The sequence below is a fragment of the Lagopus muta genome, chromosome 7 (genome assembly GCF_023343835.1).
Source record: "Lagopus muta isolate bLagMut1 chromosome 7, bLagMut1 primary, whole genome shotgun sequence".
Lineage (NCBI taxonomy): Eukaryota > Metazoa > Chordata > Aves > Galliformes > Phasianidae > Lagopus > Lagopus muta.
In genome coordinates, this window is record NC_064439.1 from 39,280,821 (window position 1) to 39,295,282 (window position 14,462).

The 14,462-nt window shown below is 37.8% G+C and overlaps 1 protein-coding gene across 8 annotated transcripts in view; it reads right to left on the reverse strand.

The window, feature by feature from the left end:
- The window catches only part of GADL1 (glutamate decarboxylase like 1), a 243,800-nt gene that overhangs the window by 41,487 nt on the left and 187,851 nt on the right, over nucleotides 1-14,462 (reverse strand). For all 8 annotated transcript variants that reach the window (XM_048950655.1, XM_048950654.1, XM_048950656.1 and 5 more), the window contains 3 exons: nucleotides 11,924-12,040; nucleotides 5,745-5,809; nucleotides 5,411-5,492 (listed from right to left, as the gene is read on the reverse strand). In XM_048950655.1, coding sequence (XP_048806612.1) covers nucleotides 5,411-5,492; nucleotides 5,745-5,809; nucleotides 11,924-12,040 — 264 coding nt within the window. The remainder of the gene's footprint in view (nucleotides 1-5,410; nucleotides 5,493-5,744; nucleotides 5,810-11,923; nucleotides 12,041-14,462) is intronic.

Here is a 14,462-nt window from a genome sequence, read left to right on the forward strand (position 1 = left end):
AAAATGAGTACCATGACATGTTCCAGCAAAGAACAAAGCCAAGAAGGCAAAGAGGCTATTTTAGGTTTAAAGGTGAGGGGGAGGAAAAGAGACAAAGGAGTAGCCATTGACTGAAGAAAGAAAAGTAGAGAGAAGAGCTAGCAGAAGGGAAGTTAAAAGGTCAGAGGTGACAGTGGCCCTCCAATAAGCCCAGGAGACAGGCAGGGTCATAGATTTGTCAGGGATATTACATGTGGGTGAACAAAAACATCTCTAAAATAATTACTAGAATAGAAATTCAGGTGAGGTTAAAAACATGGCTATAGCATCTGACTGAAATTCAGATGTCTGTGTAAGAGAACTAGAAATCCTCCATACAACAGAGAACAATAAACAACAAGGGCACAACATGGCAAAAGATGCTACACTATTTAGTGAACACCATAATTATTTTTTAATTGAGCACCACCCCTCAGTTTGAACCAACTGAACCAACTTCAGCCATTTCTCTGTGTTGGCTGCAAGTCTGAATTCCAAATGGTGGTAGCTGACATCACTTTTAAAGAAGGAGGTAGTTCTTAATTTATTTGCAATATACTGCTGGTAACTTTAGTAGTAGTAAAAAAAAGAAAAAAGATTCAAGATAGAGAACTCCAAAAATATATGAAAATTGGAAATATTCAATTGGCACATACAGAATAGTCTCCTTCTGACCCTGCTTTTTCAATTCCCTCTGTCAATACTTTAAAGAAAACATAAACAAAAGAAACCCTGCACGTCCATCTGAATAGCACAAAGGGAGAAAAACAACGTGAAGAATTCTTCTCCACTGCTTCTGCAGGCATTCAACTTTCTGTTAGCGTCCTACTCTCCTGGTGCTTCCAAAACTGACAGGACATGCTGGTGTGATGGTCTTTTTCTATCTGTTTATTTTACTACTAATAAAACACACTCAAGAGATCCTGCTGCTCTCTCCAGAGAGAGGCAGTTACATCCCTGGCATATCACTGGATCAGATAGGAGAAAAAAAAAAAATTAATGTCTTGTGAAAGGGAAAGGGAGTATGCCAGACCAATGCAAGAAGCAAGGTGGAAGAGTAAGGGAAAAGCTACAGGATAGGGTACAGGACAGAAGGAAGAAAAAAAAAAAAAAAAAAAAAAATCCAAGACAAATTTCCTGCTCAAGAAAGCAGTTACTCTGTGATCACTGTTGATGCAAAAGTAAAAAAAGCTCAAACATGCTGTGCACATTAAATGTTATCTCTGTTTTCCCAGTCAAATGAAGGAAAAGTATAAAAGAACTGAAAGAAAATGTATGCTTTCTAACTCAACGCTGCCATTTGCAAGACGACATCTATGACTGTCCACACAGCAACTGAGTTGCTACGTTAGCTCAGAAGAATCTCAAACATTTCATTAGAACTGACTTATTTGCAAGTTTGAGATTCTTCCTTCCTTCAGCATCTTTTATCTGTTTCTACCCTTTGATCAGAACTAATTATAGTGCTCTATCTTATACTGAGGCTGTTAAAAGTTTCAGAAAAAGGAAGTGTACTTTCATAAAAGCCCTACTCCACAATAAGTTGCTAAGAGTTCTTGGTTTTGATCAAGTCTAGACTGTTGTTATATGTTGTAATTAACTGCAAATAAATAAATAGTTATTGATATCAAAACCAATACATACCCAATCCAGTTCCTTACAGTACATAATTCAAAACATCTTTTTCCTCATTGAACCCACTTATCTACTGCACATCTTCTGATAACTTTCCATTTCCATTGCCAGTAATAAGTAAATTTGAATTTTATTAATACAACATGAATAGCTTTTTCTCCCAAGACAAATATTTTCCTGATTTCATTCATCTAAAGCAAGAAGGACAATCCTTTGAGTGGCGTATTTGAAAATTATCAAAAGCAGTGCACTACAAAAGGCCACCCCTGTAATTCACTTCAAGAGGTAAGAACGAGCTCTCAGCAGCATCAACCCCAAATAGAAATCGTGGGAAACAGAGTGCTTCCTGCAGCTGCTCCAGAAAAAAAAATGATAACAACAAAAAATCAGTGAATTAGATATCTTTGTGACACTGCTAATTATGTGGAAGAGATTACACTGTAGGTATGTCTAGCAGAATCAGTAACATTCTGTGCTAAACTGGGACTTCGTTAGCTACATTCTTTTAGATTGTATTTTTAAGCAATAAGCGAAAATTCTGTTCATTCCCCAGAATGGATGACTAATTATCTAACCTAGATCTGAAGAGTCACAGAACTTTGGTATTTGTGATAAATATTAGTTATCTATATACATGATAATAATCATATTTATATAGATTACAGCAAGGATCCAAAGACCTGAAGGACTTTATTTGGAGTAACTGTGAGGTTTTAAGGGATTATTGCACAACCTCAGGCTGATTCATAGCATTTTAAAAACATACAAGAACAAAGTACACTCACTAAATTTTTCAGAGTATCAGTCCCTCTAGCTCCATGTTTAAACAATCATTGCAATTCATACCAGAGCAATACAAGCCTGTTCTGAGGAAGTATATCTTGTCACAAAAGTGATGAAAGTTATTCAGGTTATGGCAGTGAAGAAGTGATAGCTGTGCATTTCTTGAGTGATTTAAGCACTGAGAAATTATTGTCATTGATCTGACCCCTTTCAGAGTACTAACCAATCTCTCTTTTCCCTTGGTGAAAGGGCTTCTTTCTTCTAATCAAGTCAAACACGTATTTCTTTCTTTTTTTAATCTGTCTTCTTTGGAAACCACTCCAACTTTGCTTCATGAAGGCTGGAAGATTTCCTTACTCAACATTTCCCTGTAGATTGTTTTTAAAAAGTCTGTACAGGAATGTAAATACAGCATTTCATTCTAAAAATCTAGCTGCAATGTCTTCAGATTATCAGCACTGCTAAAGTACATAGCTTCACTGATGCTACGGGGCAAAAAAGAAAAAACATGATAGTGATAATAATAATCCAGTATAATAATACAACCAAACCAGTCACTATTGCTGCTGCTAGTAGGAAAACAGGATGTTACTACTCTATCAGATCATTCTCTCTCAAGATCATGAAGATCATCCGTTGAAACAAAGTAAAATACCAAGCCTGGTCTTTACTTCAAAAAAGAAAAAGACCTGAAAGGCTTTATTTTGTCCACTTAAAATCACCCAACTCCAATGCTAATATTATCTTCAGTTTCCAAATGGACCTTTAATCAAATGGACAGTCAAGCCTACAAAACTTCCTTAATGAAGCTTTCAGAAGGGAGCTAAGGCTTGATACAACAGCAGCAGTTAATGTCAGTGCTTAACATTTTTCTGGTCTGACTTCCTGAAGAATTCATCATTTCAGAAACTAACCTCTTGAGGCTACTTGAACATTTACTAACAGAGCGATCTGTGCTAAACTCCTCCAGCTCCCACCTCAGCATCCTACTCATAGAGCGAGGGGATTACGTTCATATTTACATGTTGACTTCATCTGTGACAACAGACATAAGTAATTAAGGAGCAGTAGAAAACGATTCAAAATAAGAACTGAAAACACATCCTTCCCTATTCATACCAGAGTGTGAATAGTATTTTTAATGGTAAAAAAAAAAAGAGACTGGATCCAACTCCCTGCTCTGGATCTGGTATAGAGGGGATCAAAGTGAAGCAAGGCCCTTCTGGTGAAGTGTCTTAAACGTGCATTTCATTTTCCTTAGTGACTGATAAGAAAGCACCCCAAATTAGCACACACTCATGTTTGCATACAAGGTTTACACTGCTTCATGTACAAAATGCTTAAATGCCACTTTTCAAGGAGTTAAACACAATGTAAGACCCTCTCTTCCACTTTCCGGACCACACCACATTGTACTACAGAATCTGATTGTATGATCAGTAACACTTCTGTTATTTCACCTCTCAACTGCCTAGGATTGATCTCTACAAGAACTTCTGACACAACACTGCATAACTGTGATTTAGAAGTTGAATAGGAGTGCTCTAGCAGATATTACACTACGCAAGAATACAAAGGCTATCAAAGTCCTGGAGTTGGAACAGTGTTTATAAAGAGACTCTAAATGCCAACACTGATAAAATATTTCATTCCTCTCCATTTCTTTCCTCTCTCTTCCAGAGAAGTTTCCAGTATGCAGCCTAAGTAGTGTAATCATTACCTGAGGCTACATCTATCTATATATTCGGTCTAATTAGTTAAAAATACAGTGCTGAGTTCTTCCAAAGCCTGCAACTTAGAGACTACATTAACCTTAGTCAATAACTCTATTATGCTGCTTTTTCAGTCTGGAATAAAGATAAAGTGACTGACAGATAGTCCTGGAACCTATCCCCTTTAATTCCACAGACCCCAGCCTAAGGAAATGAGGAATCACGTCTTGTTCTTCTATCACGTCTTGCCCACAACTTGGAATTAACTGCTCCAAGAGAGCACTGATTAGTATCCGTGCCCTTTAGACCTCATCTGTTCTTACTACCAAGAGTTAGTAATCAGTTACATGGACAGATAACTCACAGCTGAATAGAAACCATCAGCTGTTTTGACAGGAACTTTTAAAACTAATTTACAGACCATGACCACAAAACAGCTATGTAAACCTCAGGGACTTCATATCCTCATGATGTTCAGTCATTGATAAAGCCAAGCACAAGCTAAAACTCTCATGGTAACAATGTACATAAGCTTTTGCAGGGCTGAATTTGTAGTGGTACTTTAAATAACCATTTACTGTTTTCTTTATTGAGATAGAAGAATTCCATAAAGACTCATCACATTGCAGACTCAAGTCATTTTTTGCAACACTTGTCATCAGAGCTTTGTTTGCTTGCTAGATCTTTTAACTACTCATAGTTTTTAGAAAGCCTAAATTACCCTAGTGCTGAAGAGGAAAAACAGGTAGATTTGAGAAAACAAGGCTCAGCAACTTTGATTGAATATAACTCCCACAACTATCCTTCTACTTTCTCACTCTGGTGAACCCACGTAAGAAGATGCAAAGAGTAGTTCTGTGTAGATGGCACTCTTTAAACGATGACACAGTACTACTGCAGTCCCAATGGCTATGGCTATTCTAAAGACTTTGACTTGGTGTTTAAGCACTGCAGACCCAGCCAACAAAATACTCAATTCTGAATGTAAATCATATACAGAAGCTAACTAGGAAGAGCACCAGCTGCAAAGTTTGACCAGTGATGTGTACAGTGACTTGTATCTGTTTGGCCCTGCTCTCTTAATTTTTATTAATTTAGTGAAATGGAAAATAGTATCAGTTAACATCATTCAGCCTTTGTACTGCAGTATAGTAAAGTTGGCTAACAATTGCTTTCTTTTCATCTCCACTTCTACATTACAGCAATGACATTCTACTACATTTAAAAAGGAGAAAGAGAAAAAAAAAGATGGAAGGACTTACAGAGTTGTCTTTCACCAGAAGAGCACAACACTGAATTCCTGCCAACAGCATTTTGTGGGGATTCCAGGCAACAGAATCTGCCCTACAAATTTACAAAGGGAGAAAGGTAAGAAGGCACAGAAATTGCACCTATAATCATTGATACTCGAGTCAAAACTGCTTAAATGCATTCCAAGTAGATAAATCAGATTTTCCTTCTACCCCCCCCCCCCCCCCCCCCCCATAAGTAATAATAGTACATATTTTGGAAAACACAGCTTTCGTAGGGGCCATTAGGCCACATTTGTCCATCTCAGTCCCTGATAAGAGTGACCATGAACTAAAACTGCCTTACCTTTGAATACCATGAAGAAGTCTGCGATGCTTTCTTGATATCAAAGCTGAGCCGCCCCAAGAAGCCTGTTGGAAAATTTACAGAGCCAAGGCAATGTTATTTTTATAAAGTATTTAGTGCTCTCTGATAATGCTTCATTTAGTTACTAGTTGCCATGTTTTATCACATTTAAAATTTTTAAATCTCAGGTCATCTAAGAACCAGGAGTGTGGTCTAAGCATCAGTGAGGCATTCTCTGTAGTGAGTAGCTCCCCACTGAAACTCTTATATCCTCTTATCTATTCCAGATGCCTATCTTTGAGTGACATCTTTTGCACATGTCTCTCTCCATGCACTCCAGAAGGAGCCTAAACAAGCATATATCACACTTAACTTTTGGATACTTCAAGTTAAGGAAAGTGACTCTCCTCTGTGAATCTGAAAGTACCAGATATCACCCACCAGCTGCAGTATATCTCCAGTTCTCAAACAACATTTATCTAGGGACACATACTGTATTTGAGAAATTATACTAAGCTTGAAAAAAGAATTATCAGCATTTATGAAAAAAGAATCCACATATAGGTTCCTGGGAAATAAGCAACACTCCCCAGAGATGCAGAGAAGGCATCAGTCCACAAAACATCCAAATTCAGCTTATTGGAAAAAAAAAAAAAAAAAAAAAAAAAAAAACAAAACAAAAAAACAAAAAAAACCCACATATTTTGGGTTAATGAAGAAGAAAAAAAATCACCACTGTGAAGATTCTTGATTTAAGTATGGTAAACTCATGCTTGCTTGGCTTTGGGTAGTTTTGGGGGCACATGTGCTTCTTGTATCTTTGCTTGGGTTTTTCTTTATTGCTTGAGAAAAACAGCTGTGAAAGCTAATCAATGAATCGTTAGCTTCACATGCTATGCATTAGGAGTAAGATCTGCTGTCTTTGGGAAGCAAGCACAATAAAGACTCGCAAGGGAAATGAACAGTTAATAACCTGTCCTAATGCATGCATATCATTAGTTCTCATTAATGCTGTACACAAACACCACATCATATTTTATGTTGCCATGCTCACAATATTCTTGCTGAGAATAGGGCTGCTGTTCTATCTATATTCCACAGTATAAGAGAGAAAATTGTTTGTATCAACTAACTCCACATTATGCTTACGGCAGAACCATGATGTAAAACTGGGTTACCCCAGACAAGATGATCTTCCTATTTACTGACAAATTTTGCTCTTCTTGTTAAAAAAAAAAAAAAAAAAAAAAGCCAGAAAAGCCATGAAATTATTCCCCAATTTTCACAATTCATAATCAACAGAATAACATACAATAATTCTTTTAAAAATTTGCAACCAAAGTATTTGAAAAAGTTGGCACTTTCAAGCTGTCCTATAAAACAGAACTAGAAAAGCTCACAAGAGCTCGTCCCACTCTGCCCTACCTCCAGAGACAGGATCAGCCATCTCACTTCTGCCAAACATTCAACATTTGTGTAGATTAATAAGCAGTGAACACACCCAGCTTGTGAACAGTGGCAAAATGAAAGATAAAGTGCAGAGAGACATTAACAACTGCTGCCTAAGCAACACTGTTGGCACTTCTATCTGCCCCCATTTTAAAAACTGCTTCTAAAGATCTGGATAAGAAGTATGTACAATTAACAAATGTACAGGTAGAACAGAGGTATAGTTAGAATGGCATCTTACAGGTTCATAATTAGAAAGGTTATCATGGTGGAGAGAGACAATCAAAAATGAAATGCTCACCCATGTCCTAGACTCACAATAGAAAACTCCAAAAGGAGGGATCTCCAGAAAGAAACCCTTCCCCCTGGAGTCAGCCTTTAAATGGAGTCTAGAAGTGCAGCCAGGCTCCAGCCCTTCCATCACACAGCTGAATCGCCCTCACCTGTGCTCCATGGCTGACTCAGTGCTCGCCTCAGGTGGTCAATCAGTGCTTCAGGCCCTGACTCAACAGTTTCCACACTGGTACAATAGCACTGCAGGGCTGTGCATCTCCATCACCTTTCAATGTGTCCTGGAGCCACAGTACCATTAGGTAAATTTATGCTTCATGTTTATTTGCCCAGTTCACAGATGAAGCGCTTAGGGATACAAGGCCAGGAACAAGAAAGCACCTATGAAGATTGAGAATCACCGGCTTTGCCTGTTTTTAAAGAGTAATGGAGCTTGCAAGACTTTACCACCTGATTTGTGTTTAACCACCAAAAACCTACAGAATGAAATGTCGGTCCTAAACACTGTTACCTCTGCTATCTATAGTGACCATGGGAAACACATGGTCTTCTTTTCCTCCTTGCAGCAGCTCAGCCATGTCCAACCCGCAACCTGAAGGTTGCAAGAGGCCTGGCCAAGCCCACCCTATGGCCATCACCTACCCTGTGCCATCATGGTGGTGGCTCTGCCCCACTGAGTGCCCAGCCCAGCCCCAAGCGCACACCTACTGCTCACAACAACCACACAGCAGCGTGTGATTGGTACTGCCTGAAACCAGGACACGGGGAAGGTGCAGTGCAGTGCCCAGTTATGGCAAATAATTGTGTGCATGGGATTGGTTGAAGAATGACTTATTTGTAAAACAACATATGACCAGTAGCTCGTAACAAGCCCTTCTTGAAATGTAGCTTTTGATTTGGACTCAGTGGATATAGCAGGTGGAGCACCAAGCAGAAAGGATTATTTTATGTATTTTTATTCAAAGAAGCTGTCAAGATATTTATCCCTATCCGCAAAAGCTTAAAGCTGCTAATCTGTGATGCACTGCAAACATCATATCTTTTTCTGGAGATCTGCTATCTAGCCAACATTTCCAAGCTCTATGTGCAGCTGATTATTTCAGCTTAAACCTAGAGCAATAACGTTATTGAACTGTAACCTAGTTTTTCCACTTTCTTCTCCAAGCTGTCAAGATCTCAAATTTCTAATCCTGTCCTCCCACTGCCTCTTGTAGTTTTATGTTATCTTCATTTTTAGCTAGTGGATTCTTTTTCATCTAAGTTATTAATAAAAATACTGGATAACATAACCTAGGATATATATTTCTTGAAGTTCACTCAAAATATCCTTCCACTTCAGCAGTGAATCACTGATGGCTGCTCTCTGAGTATGATTTTCCAGCCAGACTTTCATTCACTACCACAGTTGCAGTTTTGTAGCATTTCTCTGGCCTTCTTATGATAATTTCCATGAGTTATTGCTAATATACACTAAAGTTAGCAGCTTCTTCTCCATGCATGAGGCTAGAGAAGGAAGGTACACTGACCAACCTAGATGGGCACATTTGGTTTCTGTAAATCCAGCTGAGAAAAATACAGAGTAGTTCAAAACACATGAAGATCAGCTGTGTCCCATGCAATGAGAAAATGATTCTTTCATAGGTAAGAAATCACAGCAAACAATGGAAGTCACTGGGTGTTTGCAATGTGATTAAACTAACTACCTAAGCATGGATAATAGGTTAAAACAGCTTTTCTGCTCTGGTTAGCCATGGGAAAAACTGTAAAGGACCAGCAGGGAGGTAACACCCCTGTGTTTAAAGCTATATACGTACACAATACAGGACATACAAAAGTGCTCAAGCTTGAGTGCATATTGATGACATCAAATAACTAATAAAGAATGACCTCATAGATGTATTATAGATTATTGCCGTGACCATTGTATGAATGCTGCAATGCGTACAGAATACTGTCTCTGCATTGGCTGTTGATTGACTGCTGAGAGTTTGGGCTTACTGGTATTTTCAAAAAGTTTTTCTTAACCTCCTTTTCAGGTCTGTATCCATGAAAGAACTCACCTACTGTTTTTGACTGTACTAAAATTTATCTTCCTGAAGCCTGCTGATTTTATGTTGATTTTCTCCTTTTGCCCTTTCTTAGGATCATGAACTTTATCATTTCATATTTAATGAGAAGAGTCTCCCTGAGGCAAATATATCAATTTTTTGTATCAGAAGATATTCTGAAATGAGATAAAACAGTGTAAATCTGGAAATAATGCCACTGACATTTCATGGAATAAAACTGCACAGACAGTTCTTGAGATCATTTGTGGTAGATAATCCTGATTCTCATCAGTGATAAGAGTCTTAAATTAAAGCTTTCTTTGTTTTTAAATGATTGTTTTAATGGTACCGTATCTTTTTTTCCTCCAAAGTTATGGCAGTAACTCACTGACAAAGAAGCAGTACTTGCCATAAAAATGAGACCTCACAATGTGTAAAGCATTCAACTGGAAGATAAATCTTCCAGAGGAATGCAGATCTTCAAAGATTTAATATAATGTTCTTGACTATAAGGCTAGAGGGAGGTTGGCTTGCTTGAAAGTAAAGAAAAAAATAAAATCAAACCTTTCATTGTGTTTCTTACATGCTATTTCTGAATGGCAGATGCTTGATCCCTACTTTTTCTATATTATTCCAGTAAATCTATTTCAAATACTGCTGTGAGTGAAGAAAAGGTCACATTTACAACTTACAGTTTGATCTTTTTATCATAGCATGTTTGTATATATAGATATGCCTTACGTCACTTACATACAAAGCTTTCAGTCTCTTCCCTTTATTCCATTTCCATACAGTTACAAACTTTAAACAGAAATAAAGAAACAATGCACTCAGTTCTTGACAGTTCACCTGAGCGTGAATTAAAAGATGGACAAAATACTGACAGAACTCCCAAGAAAGGCTGAGAATTCATTGAAAGGTTAACAACATGAATCACATCCTAAGAGAAAAATGAGTCTTCAAAACCATAAACTACCCAGTTTATGGCTGTACATTTGTTATTCTGTGGTAATCAGTTAACATCTGACAGTCACTTTTAAAATAGAGAAAATTAACTAAGGTATTCATTGACATTTTCCTTTTAGCTTAACAAGAGGTAAAGTTGAAGGAAAATTTAGTTTTTTACAGAAGACCAGCAACTGCCTATGTAGTACAGTTCAGAATATTGCCCCAGTATATACACCTACCTTTAGTTATTCAGCTACAGGGAGTAGATTAGGAAAGTGCTCATGGTTCTCCCATGGCCACTGGAGATGCCTCCAGCAGTTTCACCTCCTAGATGAGTATTCCAACAGAGATTTGGAATACACCCATCTCTTCACTGACTGAACAGATACACAAGAGACTAGCACCTAACATGAATTCTTCACTTCTGCTGTAAAACCTGCTGGGTAATCCTCACCAGCACAAAACGAGGAGGAGGCTCTGCAGACACTTGAAATATTAGGACTAAATTCTATATCTATCTTTGCCTCCAAGTCAGTAAGAAAACTCTTTTGACTCACACATACCAAGACGTAATTCAAGTCTGAGACAGTTTTATATGAACTGTCTTTTTTTCTTTAACTGCTTAACATAAAACACTTGAAAAATTTAAAGCAGATCTAAAAAAATCTCTTCTTAAGTTGCTCCAGATTCTCATCATTCCTTGGATTTTGGTATAGATATTCTGAGTTCATGGCATTGTCACTTCAAAAAGAATGCAGTTTTAGAAAATATGAAGAAGCCTAGTTTTAGAAAAACACACTTGCAGCTACCTCTTTCAGGTAATGAATAGTCTCAATGATTATTCCAAAGAGGTTCATGAACTGATTTTATAATGCCAGTAATAAAAAGGGTCAGTGATTATTCCAAAAGGGTTCACAAATCGATTTTAAAATCTAGAACTAAAAATAAAAAGAAATGAGACAAGAAAAATTTCTGAACAATTTAGGAAACCTTAAGGGGATGTACAGGAAACTAAAATCTGAAACTGAAACAGAATAATTTCTGGTTGGTTGAAGCCGAAATACCTTTATTTCAACCTGTATGAATGATGCACCACCTTTCTAATGTGTCCATTCCCCATAGGAATGTGGTTCTTTTAGTATATAGTCATCCTTGAAGCATTTTGGGTTGTAGCAAGAAGGAAAAAGAAATTGATCTTAAAATCATCTGAAACTAGCATGACGATGACAAGAAAGTCTCAACTGCATGACACAACCAAATCATTTTCTGACTTTCAGCATAGGCAGCAGAGACAAATAAGGATATATATGTCTGTTTTCTCTGGAAAAAAAAAGTTAATTAAGTCCAACTTACTACAACACAGAAACATCAACAGTCAAAGAAAGATATGAATTGTAAAAGAAAAAGCAATGCTAAAGAAAAGCACACAGTGTCCAAACTCACGTCAACATGAAGCCAGAGGTGATGCTTTTCACAGATATCAGCAATTTTATCCAGAGGATCAAATGCTCCCAGTACTGTTGTGCCTGCAGTAGCACAGACAAGAAATGGTGCTGACCCCTGCAATAGGATTCAAAACAAAAAACTGTCATTCACACCATTCATTTCTCTCAGTATATATGGAAAGCTGAAGTATAACAAGGTCATGAAAAGTAGGACAAAGATGTGACAGTCTACATTTTAGTTTCCCAGCACTGAGAGCCTCATAAAGAAGGTCCTGAATATAAAAATGCTGACTCTTAGAAAAAAGAAAAAAAAAAAGGCATTTCCAGCTAACACCATCACAGGGCAGACTGCTCTGGTTCAGACAGCTTCAGACTGTTTTGACAGATGCCACTTTTATCAAGATGAAAGCACTCTGGATATTTAACATCCCTTTTTATACACTGATTTCCATTTCTTGATCTTCCATATTTTACCATCCAATTTCCTACCATTATGCCAAACACAAATCAAGCTTTTAGTACAGCCAGCATGCTACCCCTGCTGGGAAATGACTCATGCCTCCAGGGACTCACTTGTGCTCCCCCTACAATGCCTACATTCTTTGCCAAGGGAAGGCAGCACTGGCATACAGCACAACTTGACTGTTGCTATCTGACCCCCGTGCCCCGTGTACAGCCAAGTCCTACCCTCTTGCTTCTTACCATCTAGAAAACAGGAAGGGATGTTGATGGCAACTGAACCACAGCAGAGAGACCACTGGAAATCTGACAGTTTAAAGATTAGAAGGGATCTGTGATAACTTCATGAAATTGAGGGTATAAATCCCAGCAATGACTGTCCATTCTCATGAGCTGTAAGTTCATGCTGAAGCAACTACTCTGCTCATTCCAGTATCTGGCTCACAACATGACAGTGCAGCTATAGAAGCAGCACCAAGTTGTTACTAAATTGCATAATCTTGGATCCCTGAAGTTCACTTGCAGTGAGTTAAATCCCACAGATGACGTAAATCTGTGTGCTGATGTAACTCAGAGTAGTTTCACTGCAATCAGACATCAGATGGAAATCAAACTCTAAGTGCAAGTCTTCCATGTAGCTTCACTTTAACTGAAATCTGATCTTTGTTTTCCTCATTTTTATTTTTTTTTTTTAAGTGTTGCCACTTTTAAACATCTACAACAGCCAAACAGGTTGATTCGTTGATTCACATTTACATTCTGATAGTTTTATAATTCATTGAAAAACAGAATGGCTTGGGTTGGAAGGGACCTCAAAGATCATCTAGTTCTAAACCCCCTGCCAATCATAAGATTAGACTGCCCAGGAACCCATCCAACCTGGCCTTGAACACCTCCAGGGATGGAGCATTCACAACTTCTCTGGGCAGCTGTGCCAGTGCCTTACCAGCCTCTAAGTGTAGAATTTATTCCTAACATCTAATCAAAAACCTTCCCTCTTTCAGTTTAAATCCATGTCCCCTTGCCCTATCACTATCTACCTGTAAAATACGTCAGTCACTCTCCTGCTTGTAAAAGAAGTAAAAGAAGATCGCAACAAGATCTCCCCAGAGCCTTCTCTTCTCTAAGCAATCTCAACTCCCTCAACCTTTCATCACAGGAGACGTGCTCCAGGCCCCATAATTCTTTAACAGTGTAGAGGACGCTTAGAATAGCACATAATTATGATGCATTTGTACTTTAAAGTTTCCCTACAATTTGCTAAAGCAATGAAAAGTAGCATTGGAATAAATTAAAATTAATCCCACACACAAAGAATTACCAGCTTGTAATTCACTTCTTGGTCATTCATTCTTACTACAGCCTACAACAAAAGTCAAACTTACAAAAGAACCTGAAGCTCAAATACAAAACACTTTCAAGTGAGGCTAAGACTTATTTGCTGCACTTAACAGTTTCTCTTACTACTCTTACCAATTTCCTCAACCACAGCTACATCACAATCACACAGCCTGCCCAGCTGCCAGCAGGCAGCCTGACAAAATATGGGGACAAGTTTAGGACCATTACAAATTCAAAAAACTATAGTTACCATTGCAATTTTCTATGAAGAAGAGAATCACACTTTTATTCTCACCAATAAAGTTAAATAGATGTTCTTGACTAAATTCTCTAAAAACAGGACTAAGACTCTCCCTATTCAGAGCCAGTGAACATCCTGTGTTCTTGTCACTAATGAATACATCCTCTTGTTTAAGAGTCATTAGAATATTTACTGTAATTCACTGAAGTGTCCTTCTGTAAAAAGTTGTAAAACAGTACTTTATCAAGGACAGATAGAGTTATGGAAGCTCAGGTGAAATGAAAAATTTCCAAAATGCCTGTAATTTCCATCAAAAGGCAAGCAAAACAGTGAGTGTTTCTCAAAGGTAGCACACCTATGAGCAGATGTTAATATAGAACATTGTTTTCAAATTGCACAGAACTGAATTGAGGCTGACTTCTTTGTTTAACAACATAAATACCAGATGATCTTTCTAAATAACCACCAAATCACACACACAAAAAAAAACCAACAA